Source organism: Bubalus bubalis, chromosome 4 (assembly GCF_019923935.1).
Source record: "Bubalus bubalis isolate 160015118507 breed Murrah chromosome 4, NDDB_SH_1, whole genome shotgun sequence".
Taxonomy (NCBI): domain Eukaryota; kingdom Metazoa; phylum Chordata; class Mammalia; order Artiodactyla; family Bovidae; genus Bubalus; species Bubalus bubalis.
The window spans coordinates 159759859-159778845 of NC_059160.1; the positions used below are offsets into that span (position 1 = coordinate 159759859).

Here is an 18987-nt window from a genome sequence, read left to right on the forward strand (position 1 = left end):
TAAACAAAGTGTGAAATATTCACGAAAGGAGCATGATATGTCAATATGTATTAATCATATCTTTTATTTTCTATGTTTCTGGTGCTTTGATAGCTGGGCCCCTCCTACCCCTGGAGAGATAGTCCCTTCCAGGGCTAGCCAATTTCTGTAACAGTAAATGACTGTCCTGCACCCGTGCTTTTATATGCAAATTAACCAGTCCAGAGCCCACATCTCCCAACCACCTCCTCTGTGGACCTCTTACACTCTCAGCTACTATCCCCCTGCCCTAATCATCCTAGGACAAGATATTTGACAACTAGGAGGAAGCCCCACACCCTGGAGCCTGCTGAAATTATTCAAGCTAGCCAATTCTAAGCTTGCTTACCTTGCTTTGCCGATCCCTTCCTACACAAACCACAATAAAGGCTCAAGTTCACATTTCCCCTCCTCCTTCTGCCTCCTGACTCAGCCTGGTGCTTCCCCATGTGGCCCTGAATGGTATGCTGTGCCTCCTCCTCTTGGGAATTGTAATAAACTATCCTTTCAATGGCAGGCAACACAATAGAACGAATGAACTAAAACTATGTACAACAATAATGGTAAATCTCACAATGTGATGGTGAGCAAAAGAAGGCAGTTACAAAAGAGGTCAGAAAGTGGAAGTGGAGACTGGAAAAGTTGGCTTAAATCTCAACATTCAGAAAACGAAGATCATGGCATCCGGTCCCATCACTTCATGGGAAATAGATGGGGAAACAGTGGAAACAGTGTCAGACTTTATTTTTTTGGGCTCCAAAATCACTGCAGATGGTGACTGCAGCCATGAAATTAAAAGACGCTTACTCTTTGGAAGAAAAGTTATGACCAACCTAGATAGCATATTGGAAAGCAGAGACATTACTTTGCCAACAAAGGTCTGGCTAGTCAAGGCTATAGTTTTTCCTGTGGTCATGTATGGATGTGAGAGTTGGACTGTGAAGAAAGCTGAGCACCAAAGAATTGATGCTTTTGAACTGTGGTGTTGGAGAAGACTCTTGAGAGTCCCTTGGACTGCAAGGAGAGCCAACCAGTCCATTCTGAAGGAGATCAGCCCTGGGATTTCTTTGGAAGGAATGATGCTAAAGCTGAAACTCCAGTACTTTGGCCACCTCATGCAAAGAGTTGACTCATTGGAAAAGGCTCTGATGCTGGGAGAACTTCGGGGCAGGAGGAGAAGGGGACGACAGAGGATGAGATGGCTGGATGGCATCACTGACTTGATGGACTTGAGTCTGGGTGAACTCCGGGAGTTGGTGATGAACAGGGAGGCCTGGCGTGCTGCGATTCATGGGGTCGCAAAGAGTCGGACACAACTGAGCGACTGAACTAAACTGAACTGAACTGAAGGGTGTTGGATGTTGATGTTTCCACCGCTGAGTGTAATGACCAGAACGGCGCACGAGGGAGCCCTCTGGGGGCACTGGTGATGTTCTGTTTCTTGTTGTAGGTGTTGACTGCATGGGTGTGTTCTAAAAATTCACTGTGATTTACTCATGATTTAGGCATTTTTCTGTATGAGTGTTACACTTCAGTTTACATGAGAAAAACCACTAGGATTCCGTCAAAACTATATTCAAATAAAATAGAGAACATTCCAAAACTGGAAAGAATATAAATAAATTATCTAACACCTCACATAATAAGTTTAAAAATTAACAATGAAAATGAATAGTAGGCAGTAGGGAGACAGGAGAAAGAAGGAAAAACAAACAAGTTAATTAGAGTAACATAAAATGCAACAAAATTGATTAAACAAATTAGAACCAGTTCTTTGAAGCAATCAGTAAAAAAAAAATTCCATCTAGTCTAATTAAAAAATAAAAGCAGCAGCACAAAAACACAACAGTATCAACGAAAAGAAATACATTTCAACAGGTAGATATTTTTAAGTTATTTGCAAATACTATATCAAGCTTTAATGAAACATTTGAAAATGCCAGTGTTTTATAAGATTTTCTATAAAACAGGTTACTAAAAATGACTGAAGGAAATACAGAAAGCAGAAAAGAAATGTTTCAAGATATCAAAGTAATAGCTCCAACATCAACACCCAGCTCAGATAATTTTAATTTTTTTCCACCTTTCAAGAGCTCTGTCCTTACAAGGGCAAAAGAATGAGCAATTTCTTATCTATGTCATGAAGAGAGTACATCCTAATACAGGTTAAATACAAACAACTGAGAGAGGAATTACTGGCCAAGGTCACATTCGCATCTAGGTGGAAAACTTCAAGCGCAGCAACAAAAAAGCAAAAGAACCACTGTAAGAATTAGGAAGCCAAGGCCAACTGCTGGGAAAGCTCTTCTCATTTATAAAATGGAGACACAAAGAAGAGAATACCCTCTTCTTCCCTGTGTAGCTGTCTTTCTGGGCATGGAAGTTGGAATTGCCACGGCCATCCTAAAACTATGAGGGAAGCTCAGACTCCGCCCTGTGGACAGCCAAGGAGAAAGATGAAAAAGACCAGAGCCTTTGATCTTGGCACTGAATGTCTGAAGTGGCCAACCCTGGAGCTCCGGTCCTCTTTTCATGTGAGATAATGTCTCCCTTACTGTTTAATCCACTCAAGGTGAGCATTGTTACTTTCAGACAAGTACATTCTAATAATATACAAAGATGAATTACATTTATGCAGAGAAAAAAAAAGAGAGAGAGAGAAAAGAGACTAAGAATTTTTTTTTAAAAACCACTGAGGAAACATGTAAAATTTAGTAAAGCATAGGATAAATATGATGTCCTAGTCTGTGGGGAAAGAAAGGATTACTGAATAAGTGATAGAAGGAGCCAGTACTAAAAAATGTAAAAATGTAAAATGTATGATGAACCATAACATTATAATTTATCCCAAATCAATCCCATGTGGCAGACTCCACTGAAATAAAACTGAACCATAAAAATACTAGAAGAAAGTATGGGTTAATAGTATCTACTTTGCAAACTGGGTATGGCTTTCTTAAAAAATACAAGCACATACATTTTTAAATGTCCCTATGTGAAAGTATTCTCTTAACTCAAAAGCAAACAATATATGGGAACAAAATATTTGACATAAATAATTGTCAATTCTCATATGAAAGAAAGGTTATATGAGTTAACAAGAAAAATTTCATTTTGATATTAAAAAAGCAAAGGACCTGAGGTATAATTTATAAAATATGAAATGTATATGACCAATGATTACATTTTAAATGTACAATCTCTTAAAATGCAAATGTAGTAACATTAGTTTTTCATAATGTTACCAAATTAGCAAGCATGTTTTAATATATCATTCAATTTTTGAGTATAGGATATAACAGAGACTTCCATATATTACTGATGCTTGTCTAAATTATTAAATCTTTCTATAATCAATTTTAAAATATGTATCAAGAACATCAAGAACCTAAAATTATTATCCTTCACTCAACTTCTACTTACTAAAAAAATTTAAAGAAATATAGCTATAATAAAAGTATATGTATTTTGGATATTTGTCACAACACTATTCTACAAGAATATGGTGAAAATGCCTCAAGATTCATCATATGGGAAGATAAAATTAATGATGGCTCCCTGTAAGTTGAGTAATGTGTTTCCATTAAAAATCATCGTTGTAAAGAATAAAGAAGTGAGAAAATACTCCCAAGACAGCATTAAGTGAAGAAGTCAGGATATAAAATTTATGTGCAATAAATAACCATTTGATAAACATATATATTACTATCTCTATCTCTATGTACAGGGTGATGGAAAAAAGAAAAAAATAAAAATAAGGAAAATGCACCAGAAATGCTAACAGTATTTTTTGGTTCAGAGATTATAGCTGACTTTTATATTCCTCTTTTCATTTATCTGTATTTTCTAAACATTCTACCCTAAATGAGCATGTATCGATGCTATCTCCAAAACGAAGTGATGTCACTTAAAATGAAATATTTAATTGTATCCTTCCCTTTACTCAGAAGCAGCAGCAGTGCTTGTTTTGGTTCTCAGCTCCATCAAAGGTGGTTCTGCACAAGGGTTTGGAACGGTTGACATTTTACTTGGGAAACACGCTGCAAGAATGCTAATCCATGAGGAGGGTGAAGCTTATTCCTCTTCTGTAACTCAACTGTGCACAGTCGGAGTCTCTATCAGAACAGCTTAATAGACACTGAACAATTCTCAAGCTGGATCCTCCCAGCCCCACCGCCACCCACCACCCCTTCCCCATTACTGAACCCACTGCATGGCTTCAGGAGCCACTGGGTAAAGGATCCCACCTGGGCTCTAAGAGGCAGCTCCTGCTTCATTACCAGAACGCTCCCGTCTGCTGGCTGCTGCCTTTTCCACCTGGCCTCGCTGCTTAGAACTCCTGAACCCTGAGACTGTGGGACACTGCTACACCGCACAGCAGACCTGGGTAAGAATGTTAATGACGCACTTCCAAGCCCAGGGAGGGCTGGGGTCCTACGGTGTGACAATCACTGCACGATGAGCAATTACTACTTTGTGAATTATCAGCAGCCACAAGGCCCTCCCGGGGACACGACATCAAGAGAGGCATTTGATTCCTGTCCAAAGCCAGCTTTTATGAAGAATCAAAATTGACAGACAAGACAGAAAAATGCCTTAAACTAGTAAAGGAAAATGAAGCCCTCCCATCTCCCTGGATAGTTGCTGGAACAGGGAAGCTAAGCCAAGGGCATTGGTGGAACTTCATGTCAGCAGCCTCTAGATCAATGGGAAGGGACTATGAGGCCCTAGTGCTGGCTGGGAGGAGGGGAGGTGGTCAGAAGTAGGAGGATGAAGTGGACGGTGGGCTCAGGGGAGTGGGGGAGTCACATAAGTATTTTATCCTAAGGCCAGAAGGGTGGTCCAGGCCTTTTGCCACATATCTCCCAGCCCCCACCCCAGGAATTTGCCTTCCAGCCCCAGCACAGCCACCTGCTTGTTGATACCACCTAACTGAGTTTTTCCAGGCTCTGGGCCTCAGTTTCTCAAGCAGAGCTGCACAGAACACCATGGAGAGGCTGGGGACCAGAGAGACTGTTAATGTGAAGCTGAACTCCAAACCACTGCATGTCTGCTTCCACAACTGTCTAATATATTCGGGTTGCAATAAGATACTGCTGCAACAGATTTTCTAGGACTAGAGAAAAGCAGGAAAACCACTGAGCTAAAAATTCTTTCTTAGTCTCTTGGTTTTAACTCAATTCTACTCTACGGAAAGAAGTTTAAAAAAAAAAAAAAAAAAGGCCCTTTTCTCTCTCTCATCACACCAGGGTGTCCTTTGTCCTGGAACGTCAATGCATAAAGCAAACCCACAGTCCTTCCAGATGCTTTCCGCCCACTTCCCCACCCTCCTGCCCAAGGAGACAGGCTAACCTCCACTGAGCTAGTGAATTAGGTGGATGGTGCCCATGGGAAATGAGGTTCAAAGGGCCTTCAGGAAGCTGGCAGTTTTCCCAGAGCTTTCACTGTACCAGGGACCCATGTTAGTGGAACAGAATGATTTCCCCACAACAGAACCTTCAGGACAGAGAAGGGCAGATATCCTCAGCAATCACGCCATGAACAAAATGTTTCTGCTAAGCTGTAGCTCATGTTACACTCCAAGCAAGCCATGCTTCTGGAGAAGAAGTTTTCCTTCTTCCATTCGCTACATCAAAACGGTCCTGAAAACAAAATCTCATCAGAGCTAAAGCCCCCAGCTCCCTCTCAGTTCTTGGTCTTTATAAGAAGTGGATATCTCTCCCCAGACATGGACGAGGAGCTGAGCACTGCTCACCGTGCAGAGCACTGTCTCTGGCCTCAGGCTTTGGTACACAGGAGTAGCGAGGAGATGCCATACAGGGTACTTCCAGGCAGAAGGCCAGGCCTCTCTGTGCCTCTCTGCTCCTGTGGGATCCGGGATAGAACACTCAGAGAAGGTCTAAAGCTCCAGTCACCCGAAGCTGATGGAGAGTTCTCACTGCCACGTGCTGCATCAGGGTCATTACATGGACTGACCCCTCTATTCAACCAGGAGGTTCCTATTGTCTGCACCTTTCATCTGAGAAAATGAAAGTTCAAAAAAAGCAAGTGGCTGCAAAGCTCAGGAGAAGCAGAGCCGGGAGTGTCACAAAGGCCCCCAATTCAGGGAGACAACACATGTGTGATGCGTCTTTGTCCACAGTAGGTGCTCAGTGGTCCCTCCTGGGCTCCCTCTGTGCTGTGCTTTAAACAGCTTTCCCTGTCCCCACCTTTGAAAACTTTCCTACAGGCGGTCTTCACCAATCCCATCCCAGCTCCCGTCAGGCATGGACACCTCCAGGGGATCCTCCTTTGGAGATTTCCATCTGAACAAAGAAAGCCAACTAGATATTTGTAAGGCTCCATTAGGAACAAGCATCGACCCCCAGGACAAATGTCAAGCCAAGTCCTGTGGGAGCTAGATGTGATTTTCCAACAAAGCGTGGCCCTGGCGAGGTTGCCTGGTAATCACCCATGCCAGACAGCTCCAAGCAGAACACAAAGATAATTAATGTTTTGTCTGCAGTTACACAGCGAGCGGGTGACATAGACCTTTGATTTTGCCATACCGTACTCCTTCAACAAGAACGCACTTCCTGGATGAGATAATTTAATTAGCATTTGTCCAGCACCCTGCCGTGAAAGGCGATCACCCACTCCTTCCATCTTCTGAGGGGCTAAGTAAGGTACAGTCTCTTGATGCCACTTAATCTAAAATGTCTGGGTGACTCACCCTTCCCGAGAGTTCCCTGCAGGGTATTTACTTGAAGAAAACATGCATTTGCTCCTTAATTTAAACAGTTCCTCTTGATTTAAATCTTAAAGAAACGACTTGGTTTGTGTGTGTGTGTGTTATGTGTTTACTGCTGTTGTTTTTCAATATAAATAGATAGATGGATATATGATATATTCATATATTAAGATATATAATATCTTTTCAGGGAACCCTGACCCTTCCCCACCATGAGCGCATCTGGTGATCCGTCCTCTATCCACTCTTACTGGCCACAGAGATACAGTTGAGGGGACCTCCTCTGAGATCAGGATCACTGATCTCTGCACTGCCTTTGTGTGCCTCTGAACCCTTCCCCTCTCACCTGCAGCCCACCCTAAACTTTATTTTCAAGTTGCCCCACTTTCCCAGCCCTATCCCTCCCAGCCCCACCTACCACCAGGAACCACACCCAGCCTTGCCTTTAAATGCTATCCTAGACGTGTGCCACTCCCCATGCTTCCTCCTCGATTCCTCCTGAAACCTCCCAGACCTTGCTTTAAGGCACCCTGGGCCTAAATAACAAACATTTGCTATGGTAAATCCCATTCCCTGCTTCCCAGATAACTTCTCCTTAACAGAGATAAGCTGCCAGGCAGACAGATAACAACGGGGATATGCAGTTATTAAGGGCAGATTTTAAAATGACAAAAGGATACATTTAAAAATAAAGCCCACTTGAAAATCAGCTTCCCTTCCAACTCAATCACATTCAGACCTCCTGCTCCGCAGCTTCTCATACCGAGAGATTCCAGCTCCCATTGGCTTCAGGGTATTGGAGGAGCGTTGCCATGGCAACACGGAAGGCCCAGACACCTGAAATGGGAAGTGGAAGACACAGTATCTCTCCCTCTCTCAGACACCTGGAGTGGCCAGCATGACCCCAGTCAGCTGCCTAAGTCGAGGCAGGGAGCCCTACTCCTAACATTCCCACCCAGTGGTGGGATCTTGGGGTTAGAGCTGAGCTAAAAGAAAAGGGATGCATACTAAGCCTCTTTAGTCGTGCCTGACTCTTAGCGGCACCATAGATTGTAGCTCACCAGGCTCCTCTGTCCTTGCGACTCTACAGGCAAGAATACTGGAATAGGTTACCATGCCCTCTGCCAGGGGATCTTCCCAACCCAGGGATTAAACCTGCGTCTCTTACATATCCTGCATTAGGCAGATGGGTTCTTTACCACTACCACCATCTGGGAAGCCCCTCCAAAAGGGGATGGGGGCCAGCAAAGAAGCCAGCAGGCAGGGCCTGGTTATCTAGGAGCTCAGAGGGACACCTGGGGATGAAGGCAAGGACCATGGCAAAAACGAATGGTCACCAAGGCAGGCAACTCCTTTCATACCAGAGTAACTGAAAGGGCTCCTTGGTCCTGGTTTCCCCTTGCCAGGTAGGAGTCCTAGCACAAGCCAGTTTCTGTTGTGGCTATCTATGAATATCCAGACCAACACTGACCATCCATCCCCAGGCTCCCACCCACCAAGTCTCATGGCTTGGGGCAACCCTAACAGACATCGCAGGTCATCTTGGACAGTGCAGGCCACACTCTGACTTTCCAAGGCTTCACACCGCAGTCACCAGCCCCCTCTCTGATGGCACAAACAATCCTCTGAGCTCCCCCACGTCATCGTCACCATTGCCTCACAATCACTTATTGAACTTCCTATTATTTGACCAACTCATGACTCTACTTTCTACTGAATGGGCTGAAAGTCCCCCATCTGCACATCACACATGGACACCCAGCCATCCCAGCTTCTCCCTAGCAAGCCAGTCCTCCTCCCCACATTCTAACTAATGAGGGTTCCCATCGTGCTTTCTAGCTCTCACACTGTCCATGACTCCACAGATGTGTCCTTCCATGGAGTCCTCAAGGAGCACAACTAGAGAATGCCTTCCCAGATTCTCAGGACTCCAGCATCATGTAAGCCCTTCCTGCCCCGCTGTTGCCCCCAGTCGTGCTGGAGGCCAGGCTAGAGGGCTCTCTGTCAGAGGTTTACCCCACGTATTGAGAGTTCACCATGCCCTTCATCTCCAGGAGACTGTCATTAGTAGATATGTCTTCCTCTCAAATGTATAGAAACGTGTGTGTGTGTGTGTGTGTGTGATTGCAGGAGCCTCTGCCTGAGTCTATGCCAATCAGCTTATGCTTTCCTGATTATACTGAGCCCTGTGACCCCTTTACATCATGGGTGCTCCCATCTCTGGCTCCAACAAGCCAATGAGTGGTCCTCCTGTGCAGGCCATTTCTGGGAGAGCATCACTGAACAGCCAGCAACTGCCCTTCCTGCACCCCCACCATCGGCCCCACACTGGCTCATGAGGACCTCATCTGAGGTCGCTTGCTGGATAACTGTTCCACCCCCCACCCCCAACCCCAGCTTGCCACATTGACCTCTTGGCCCCAACTTCTTGTTAGAATCTTGACTTCACAGGCCTCCCTTTCAACTTGGAAGTTCCAACTCTGGATAAAGGCCACCTTGCCAGACCTCAGCCCTGAAAATACAGTCCCCATGCGGGGAAGGATGAGACGATGTATCACTGAAAGGAGTCCTCAGGCTTGCCACTCACCTCAGCACCAAGTCAAAACAAGCCAAAGCCCACCATGAACTCTGTGGCTCACCTGTCTCTCACTTCTGTCTCCAGTGGGGGCCAGCACTGCCTGCTTCTCACCCTCCATGGGGCTCATTTTCTATTTTTTGGCTTTGCTTCTCTCTTGGATTGGGAGACATTCTCTAGCCATAACCTCTGCCTCCTGCCTCAATAAGAGTCACACCTGTTCTCGCATTTGGGATGATTTCAGCCACTCCAGGAAAATGCATGACCCCTTCTGGTCTCACCCAGGACCACAGGGTAGGTCCTTCAGGCCCAAGCAGTAGGACCCATTGGCACCAGGGGTCCCTGCTGCACTCAGAGACAGCATTGGTATCACTTTGGAGCCTCCTCCCCACCACGCCCCATAAACACCAGCATCAACAGCAGCCGCCACAGAGAGAGACTGGAGAGGGGACTTCTGTGCTGGTCACCATCAGCTCGGAACACAGGCCCAACACGTGGCAGCAGGAAGAGAGAGAGGTGGGCACGCTGAGGCTTACCTTCCTCATGTCTTTACCAAAGGTCTCACTGTAGGTCGTGCCAAGGATCTCAAACTGCACGTAGGGATTCGAGCTGTCTTCCCGAAACTCCATCACGCCTGTGAGGCCAGTGATGTGGCCCTGCAGGAGAGAAGGAAAAACCATGGGAGGATAGTCAAATGTGGATGGAATCCCAAAGGCAAGGAATAAAAAGGAAGTGGTTGCCAAGAGGGAGACAGTCACGGTCTGGGCAGCAATGGACACACTGCAGTAAGAGCATAGAGGCTGGCAGTCCTGGCGCCTCCAAGCAGGACCAACACTTCCTAGGCCATTTCTCACAAGCAACGTTCCCCAGCTTTGCCCATCATTCATGCCGTTGATACGATTAGAGCATCTGCTCTGTGCCACACACGTGCCAGCCCTGAGATTACAGAAAGACAGCTTTCGTCCCCACCCTCCTGGAGTTTACAGTCTTCCACTGCAACCAGCTCCAGGGGCTCACCTTAGCCTGAGCCAAGGAAGGCCAAGGTCAGCGAGAGCCATCTCAGGCATGTGGTGGGAAGTGGCGGGACAGTGAGTGTGAACATTAAAACCAGCTCAAATCCTGGCTTTGCCACCTTGGGCAAGTCATCTCCCATCTCCCAGCTTCAGCCTGCAATTAACTAAATCCACATCACAGAGTCTGCAGGGACCAAAGGAGAAAATGTGTACAAAGTGTGGTGTCTGGTACAGACCAGATGGGGGGGTGCACTGGCCCTCAACCTCTCTCTGGCAGTTCCACGAGGCTCTGGAGGAGCAGGGGGCAAAGGGGTTGAGTGAGCCTGGGCTGAGCCCTCTTCTTCCTTCAAGCCTGGGGTAAGGGGTTCTCAGCCAGCCTTGATCTCCCACAGACTGTGAGCCGGGAGAGTCCCAGAGAGTGAGCTGGCCCCAGAGGGCCCCTGCCCAGACCTGGGCTCAGGAGATTCAAACCAGTACCAGCTACATTCACTGCTATCAAAACCATGCAGAATTTATTGTGACTAAGACTTCTGGCACTATACTGCTGCTAAGTCACTTCAGTCGTGTCTGACTCTGTGCGACCCCATAGACGGCAGCCCACCAGGCTCCCCCGTCCCTGGGATTCTCTAGGCAAGAACACTGGAGTGGGTTGCCACTTCCTTCTCCAATGCATGAAAGTGAAAAGTGAAAGTGAAGTCGTTCAGTCGTGTCCGACTCTTAGTGATCCCATGGACTGCAGCCTACCAGGCTCCTCCATCCATGGGATTTTGCAGGCAAGAGTACTGGAGTGGGGTGCCATAGATTTCCCTAAATGTCCTTTTGAAGCCTCTCAAAGCCAATTCATTCTAGCAAGTCTTGTGTGGATTGCCCAGTTCACATCAATCTAGTCTTTTGATGGATTTAATGTCACACCTAAGCCTATAGGACACACAGATGTCCTACATGCTGAGGTGTGACACAGAATCCACCAAGGCACAGGTATGCTGATGCACACATAGGCGTGCACACACAGACACACGCACATGCACACGGACACATACACAGTGTGCTCTTGCACAGGCACCGCCAAACGAGACAAACCCTCCTGGGGACAGTGAGCCTGCACCGTGGGTATCTGGCAGACACGAGAGAGCCAGGTTCCTTCACTATTTTTCTTACTTGTGATCTTGGACAAGTTACATAACCTCTCTGAAGTCTGATCACCTTATATAAAATGGACATGATAAGACATATTATTAATGGACCCAATGGACATGAATGTGAGCAAACTCCAGGAGACAGTGGAGGACAGGGAAGCCTGGTGTGCTGCAGTCCAAGGGATCGCAGAGTCAGACACGACTTAGCGACTGAACAACAACAAATAAGACATATCCCTGAAGCCCAGCTCACCAGCCCTCAAATGCTGGGACAGGAAGAGTGGCCAGGGGAGAGGCCTGGGAGGGGCCTGGCTGGGTGACCACGGAAGCAGCTCAGCTCCCCAGAAGGGGCGGAGAGTGCGGGTGTGCAGAGGGGCCTGTCTTTTGCCTTGGCCGGGAGGTTACCCCTTGCACACACCTTCTTGATTGTGTCTAGCATAGACCTCCCTCCATTCCACGGCTTGGTGGACTTTCGGATACAGTTGAGGCTTGCCATGCTGTGCCACTTCCGGTCCTCCAGCTTCCTGTGGAAGGCGTTGGCCAGCATCAGGACACTGTCATACAGGTAGAGGTTGGAGATCTGCAAAGACAGACATGCAATGCATTTGGCGCATTCCCAGGGATGGGGAGAGACCAGTAGAGGGCTGCAGTGACCCCGGATGCCAACACTGAGAAGTGAGGCCCGACAGCTAGGCCATGATCCTCTGGCTTCCAGGTGGCCATTCAAGCACCCAGCTGGAGTCTTCCGTAGAATCAGACCTGGTCCTGCTTCAGGAACTAAAGTGGGGGTGGATCCATATATCAGTGGAACCAGGGTGATCAGAACCATGACTGAGTCTTGGACACGGCTCTATGGAAGACTGGAGGGGCCATCCCACTCAGGTACTACAAAGGATGGAGGGAAGGATGGGCAGAAAGCTCGGTCTAGAAGGATTAGGATAAAGGGTGGGGAGTGTTGTAGGGAGGGCACCATAGTAGTAGAGGCAGGAAGGTGCAAGGAAGCTGGGCCACATGGGGCAGGTTCCACCAGCATTTTTGGCAAAGGACGAGATAGTAAAGATTTTACACTTTGTGGGCCTTATAGTCTCCTTTGAAACTGCTCAACCATGCTATTTTAGTAGGAAAGCAGTCACAAATGATGCCGTGATTTCTATGCAATGAGTCAGAAAAACCCAAATGAACTTTTTGGCCAAACCAATACATAAACAGAGGCTGTGCCAATAAAACTTTACTTAGAAAATAGACAGTGAGCCACAGTTTGCTGACCCCTGAGTGGGAGAGACTAAAGACGGTTCAATATGTCTGCATCAAAGGGACAGTAGGGAGGCAGGGATCAAGGATGGAACCATGCAGAGCCTTGTGAGCCACGCTAAAGAGGAAAAACATAGGTGGATTCAGGATCTGTGCCTGAAATCAGATCTGTGCCTTAGAATGGTCACTCTGGTCCCTGGACCTCCACCGAGGGTGCTGTGGTGGCCTGAGTGACTCTGGCAGCTTCTGTGAGGGTCCGGAGGTCACGGAGCCTGCTCTGCAGTGATGTCCCTGCCAGCCAGGGGATGCACTTGGAAGTTGCTGCTGTGAGCATCTGAGAACTACTCGTCAGCTTAGTCGTGCACAGTACAGCTGGATCTTAGGGGAGAAACAGCCCATCTCAGAACTCTCGAGATCACTACAATGAGGGACAATTCATAATAACAGTGAGCAGAGTGGCGCCACAGCAATGAGAGGCAGGGGTAGAACCGGTCTGGGAACCCTCCTGACCGTGAGTATGACCCTGACGTGCATGAGCCTGGACTCCAGAGGTCACAGGAGCCCTCGGTGGGGAGGAGGTCAGCCCTGCTTTGTCATCACCCTGCTCCAGCCCTCTCTGCTCCTCCAAGGGTTGACATGGAGCGTGAAGGGAGGTGACAAAGTAATGTCCATCCCGGGTCAGATCTGTGACCCCTCAGGGTAACTGTTGCACAAACAACCATTAGCCAAAGTGGGTCAAGGGGATGGCTCTCTGCACACCTCACCAGCAAGGTGTCTGCTGAAAACATTCCAGGAAAACAAAATCACTGGATATAAATAGGAGAATATGTTGGCCTCACAGGACTCCTGGGAAGATCAAGTGAGATCCTAGGGCTATGGGAAGCATGCCTGCTGTCCCCCACCACTCCCCAGTATGTCCCTCACACTCCCAACACCTCTGAGCCTTCTTCTCAGCCTGCAATCCCCTTCTTCCCACATCTTCGGCAGGATACTCCCAAAGCAGAGGCCCGGACAGGAACCTGGGTGTGGGGAACTGTCCTCTGCAACTGCAGTCAGACATGGCCCAAGGGAGCTGATCCAGGTCATCATATACACCTGCTCCATCATGCCTCTTCTCTCTTCCCCCATTTCATGCTAACCTCCCAGGGTCACCTCTGCCATGACATGTCTGAGAAGAGCTGACCCCTTCCTCCATGGATGTCCCTGTGCTTGACCATTCCTGCACTTCCCTGTTCCATCTGCTTTCAACTCTCAGCCTTGTAGTGGGCACAGGGATGTATGCCACAAAGGCCTGCATACCTGACATCTGTCCATCCTGTAGGTGTAAGAAGTAGGGGAAAGATTTCCCTGGTGGTCCAGTGGTTAAGAATCTGCCTGCCAGTACAGGGAACACAGGTCCGATCCCTGGTCCAGGAAGATCCCATATGCCTCGGAGCAACACACCGAAATTACTAAAGCCCAAGAGCCTAGAGTACATGCTCCACAACCAGAGAAGCCACTGCGATGAGAAGCCCCCGTCCCCGACTCGAGGCAACCAGAGAAAGCCAACGCAAAGCAGCAAAGACCCAGGGCAGCCAAAATAAATAACTAAATAAAGTAAAAAAAGAAGTAGATGTCGGATGGCATGAGTGTGCCTGTTATAACCAACTGCTGACTGAAATATAACCTCAGGCTGTAGGGAAGCAGGCAAGTCAGTGCCTGGTGACCTTTTGGGGGGCCTCGCACTACACAGGTGCTTACTTGACAGCAGAGAAAGGTCCAAGAATCCACCCCCTGTCCTGAAGCAAACACCAGGGCAGAACACCATCTCCTCCCTCTTGATGCCTACGAGCACAGCCTTGATGAGAAATATGAACCCACTGCCTGCTTTTGTCAGCCCCCATCTCTCAGGAGTCCCTACAACTGCAAAATTATTCTGACATGTCTACTGCCCCTCTGAAATACAAACCAATAATGGAAATGTTCTAAGAGGATGTAAGCCACTTAGAGTTGCCTTGGTGTTATTTTTTATTTGCTTTTTTTTTTTTTAAAGGATATCTCAAAGCTGAGAGTCCTTGATGATGTGAAGCTTTCTCTTCTCAAGACATTTATGGACCTCCCAGCCACCCACTCACAGCCAACGCTATTCACCCAGCTAGGACCCTTTGACCCACATCCCCGCCTATACACACACTCGCGCGCGCACACACACAGGGCCACTCCTCTCCTGCAGTACCCAGTGGTACCCAGTGGAATTTCCTTCTTTCCCTCCAGCACTTCTAGTCACAATAAATTTAGGTACTTAATTACATAAGTGATTTATCCAATACAAATGTATGAATGCAGAAAGGCCTGCCATGAAGACGAAAATAACAGGATGAGACTCAGAAAGGCCAAAGGAAGAACAGGCTTGAGCAATGCTCTTTTCCAGGTTTATGTATTGGTATTTCCACTATCTCTGGAACCCAGCACCAACCAAAGTACATGGCTGGTGCTTATCTCTGGAACCCAGCACCAACCAAAGTACATGGCTGGTGCTTAAAGTATGTTTGATGGATGGATGCATGTGGATGAATGGGTATGTGGAGGTGGGTAGGGAAGATGGGTGGATAGATAGATGAATGGATGGATGGATCTCTACTAAGAATGTACACATTGATCTTGGTTCACAAAAAGATAAAATGTAGAAAACAGCAGGAAAAAGAGATTTTTATGCCCCCAACTTTGACTTGAGAGGAGACATGCTTTATTCAAACAAACATCCGTTTCTCATTTATAGTTTGCTCAGAATGTCTTCTTGCTCCTCACTTGGAGCTGCTTCCATCTTCTCCTCACTCCTGCCCCTTCTCCGACAAAGGGCTGTCTCAATACTTCTCCCTGCTTTGGGCAGAAGCTAACGCTCCAGTACTCATCTACGGCTCCATGGTCTTCCCACCAACCTCAGCATTCTAACTTAGGTGACCTGCTAGGTTCACTGGTGGGTATACAAGGGAGGGTTGTCAGGAGAAGGAACTTTTAGGGGAAAAAAGATCAAGAGCAGTAGAAAGGCTGCCTCTCCATGGGGCTCCCTCCAGATCCTGACAAACAAAAACCTTTCCTCGGGGTAGGCGGGTGAAGACGAGAGTGCTAACGCCCCGGAGTGGTGAAGCCAGGTCCCTGAGTCAAAAGGAAAGATCTAGCGAGACAGAGGCGCCTTCATTGACTCTCACTCAATGCTTGTCTTGAGGAGCAAACAGCCTCAGCTGGTGCTACAGGTTGCAGGGTCAGAGAAGGGGGCATGGCCTGAAGGAGCCCTTGCCTCTCTCTCTCGTGTCAGGTGAGGCCCAGCACAGAGTTCTCAGCAAAAGACAGACAGGCAGCTACTGTCACCTCATTCCTCTGAGAGTGGGAGCCCAGGACTCTGGCTAGCCTAAGAGCACTGCAGCCCAAAAGTGACAAAAGACCATAAAAGCATTTCAGGTGAGAGCTGACTGGACAAGCGAAAGAGAGGCCAGGATGTCTGGGCCAAGGGCGTGGCGGAGGAAAGATCCGGATGCACAGCAAAAGGCCTGGAGCTGGGTCAGAGATGCCAGATGGAGTAAAGTCAGAGGCAGACAAGAGCCAGAGCCGGAAGAGGAACCTGAGGCTTTCCTGGGAGCCTACGGCCTCCTTTCCAAGTGTACACACAGCTGCAAGGGGCCCGGCTGGTTTGGTGAGCCACCTTAGGGATGCACGCAGGGGTCCTCTTCTGTGTCACACAGCAGAGCTCTCACTCTACCACTGTGCAGCTTGGCCCGGGGCCTGGCTTGACCTGGGCCAGCTCCACCCACTGCTGAACCCCCAGCAGGGACAGCAGCCCATAGATAGAGCATGTGCTTGATAGATGCTCAAAGCACGGGTGAATTGACTCTCCTCTTACTCTCACTCGAAAGGTGATGTTGAACTAGTCATCTAAAGTTCTAGCCCTGAGGCTTCCCTTGTGGTCCAGTAGTTAAGATACTGTGCTTTTACTGTAGGGGGCACAGGTTTGATTCCTGGTCGGGGAACCAAGATCCTGCATGCTGTGCAATGCAGCCAAAAAAATAGACAAAAACGATTTTTAAAAGCTCTAGCCTTATCTTGATTACAATAACATACAGTGTGTTCAGTGTCCCTGGAGAGGTGCAGTGGGCGGTTTTGATTTACTCACCCTGTGAAATATCCCTGTGAAATGCAGATAGGGATAACCCTGGTGCCAAGTAGCCAAGTACCATCCCAAGCTCTCTGAATTTAGTTTTATTTTTGGAGGGAACAGGGACAGAAAGGAATAGAAGGAGAAACAAAGGACCCAGGCAGTCTCCTGACTTCAATGTGGGTCAGCAGAGAGCTTGTCAGCCAGGGGTGTCTCCAGTGGCCAGGGCCCGGTGTGAGTCTGTCACACAGAAGCGTGGAGGCTATTGTGAAAAGAAACTTTGATCTGCCAACACCACTCGCCTCTCCTGCGATGCCCCTTGGCCTGAAAGCTTTTCAAGGGCAAGCAGGGGTCATACATGGCTCCTGCAGCTTCAGGGTCAAAAGACTGAGCAGGGATCAGCCCTGGGTATCAGGACCAGCACAGAAAGCTGCTCACCTGGGTGCATGTCCCTGGCTTCCTCCTGGCCCAGCAGCAAGGTCACAACTGCCATGGCGCCCTGGGCCTGAGCTGGGCCTTTTAGGTCTGTATGGCCTAAGGTGTCACAGGGCTGCCCTTTGAGGAAAAGGCCACTTCTCTGCTCTCGGGGTGCATTATAAAAGCTGCCAATATAGGAAGGCCCGGAGTGAGGGCCTGCACAATACCCTGACCCAGGTTCCTGAAAGGGAGATGGCTGGGTGCACTTTAAAGCCTGACATTTGCACTGCAGGGCTGGCTCAGCCACGAGAGTCCAGGGCACAGCCAGTCCAGCACTAAGACCATGCAGGTGTTCGGGGGAGGGTAAAGGACAGGTAGGAGGGGACTAGAGCTAGAACAGGGACAGCTGCAGCCCTGCACCTGTGGGAGGTGCCCTGCCCTGCACCCTGTCACCAGCTGTCCATTCCCTGCCGGGGCTTAGGAGTTTCACCCCTGGGGATGCTTCCAAACATCCTCTCTACATGGTCACTTCCCACAGCCTCCACATAGTTCAAATGCCCTTATTTCTCCCCAGCAATATGGCACTCCCAGGTTACCTTGTCTCCCAGCCCAGGCCCTCCGCTTCCACCCTGCACTGAGTTGTCATTCCCACCATAGGCACATTCTGCCCTGTCATATCCGCGAGGGCTACCCACCCCGGCCTCCATTCCCTGGCACTGTTCTCCTCGCTAATTGATTTCCTAGTACTTCTTGCCTCAGACACATTAAACTCAGCTCCTGCCTTCCTTGGCTTCTGGGCCTTGACACATGACATTCTCTATAACTGGAAAGTGTTACTAAATGGAGATTAAAATTCCTGATTTATTTGGAGTTTGTGAGAATCAGAGAGACAACATTTGTGAAATGTCTAACATAAGAACTGGCATATAATAAGTGCTTAAAGTGTGTCTGCGGAATTAATGGATATTGAATGAATAGTTTTAAATTGGTTCTTAGGAAGAAACAAAGAGATGTCAAAGTGTTTGGAAAGAGGATGCCTCTTAGAATAAAAGTGATCGAGGGGAGAAGCCACACTGTGAAAGGGAATAGGACCTCTGTATGGATACATTCCACATGGAACTGTCCATCTGTAATCTGAATCTGGGTTATATGCTTCCATGGGATGGGGGCATCCTGGCAACGCTTGTCTTTCCAAAGTCAGTCCCCTATGTAAGAGGCAGGTCCTCAGATGGGAAACAAGGAAGGTGAGGTCACATCTGCAGGAGATATAAGAGAGAATTCAGCTATGAGTTCCTGACTGGGCTTCAGCTTTTAAGAAACCCAGGTAGACATTCCTGGCTGCTGTATAATTAAAGACCAATCACATGAAGCCAACTGAGGACCAAGGATGGAAAGATAGATTTTTTTCCTAAGAGTTAACACCAAGAATCCCCACTACATCAGTAACTATATTTTATTTAAGAAAATACCTTGTGTCAGCAGGAGCAAAGGCTACCAGTAAAACTGTTAAATTGATCTTCATGAGAAAATAAGGAGAATTTATTTTGGAGTCAAGACCCAGTGGCGGGGAAATAGAGGGTGATAGGAAAGGGAGGTAGCAAGATGCGGAGAAAGGATGAAGCACAGGATGGGGGGAATGGGGCAGCAGAGGAGCAGTCATATCTCATCGGGGAAGACGTAGAACCTGAGAAGCTGTTCGTGCGGCTACAATGCAAAAG

The 18987-nt window shown here is 47.9% G+C and overlaps 1 protein-coding gene across 3 annotated transcripts in view; it reads right to left on the reverse strand.

The window, feature by feature from the left end:
• GRID1 (glutamate ionotropic receptor delta type subunit 1) overlaps nucleotides 1–18987 on the reverse strand; it is a 688259-nt gene that overhangs the window by 209713 nt on the left and 459559 nt on the right. For all 3 annotated transcript variants that reach the window (XM_025284872.3, XM_025284871.3, XM_044942388.2), the window contains 2 exons: nucleotides 11891–12052; nucleotides 9860–9979 (listed from right to left, as the gene is read on the reverse strand). In XM_025284872.3, the coding sequence (XP_025140657.1) occupies nucleotides 9860–9979; nucleotides 11891–12052 (282 nt within the window). The remainder of the gene's footprint in view (nucleotides 1–9859; nucleotides 9980–11890; nucleotides 12053–18987) is intronic.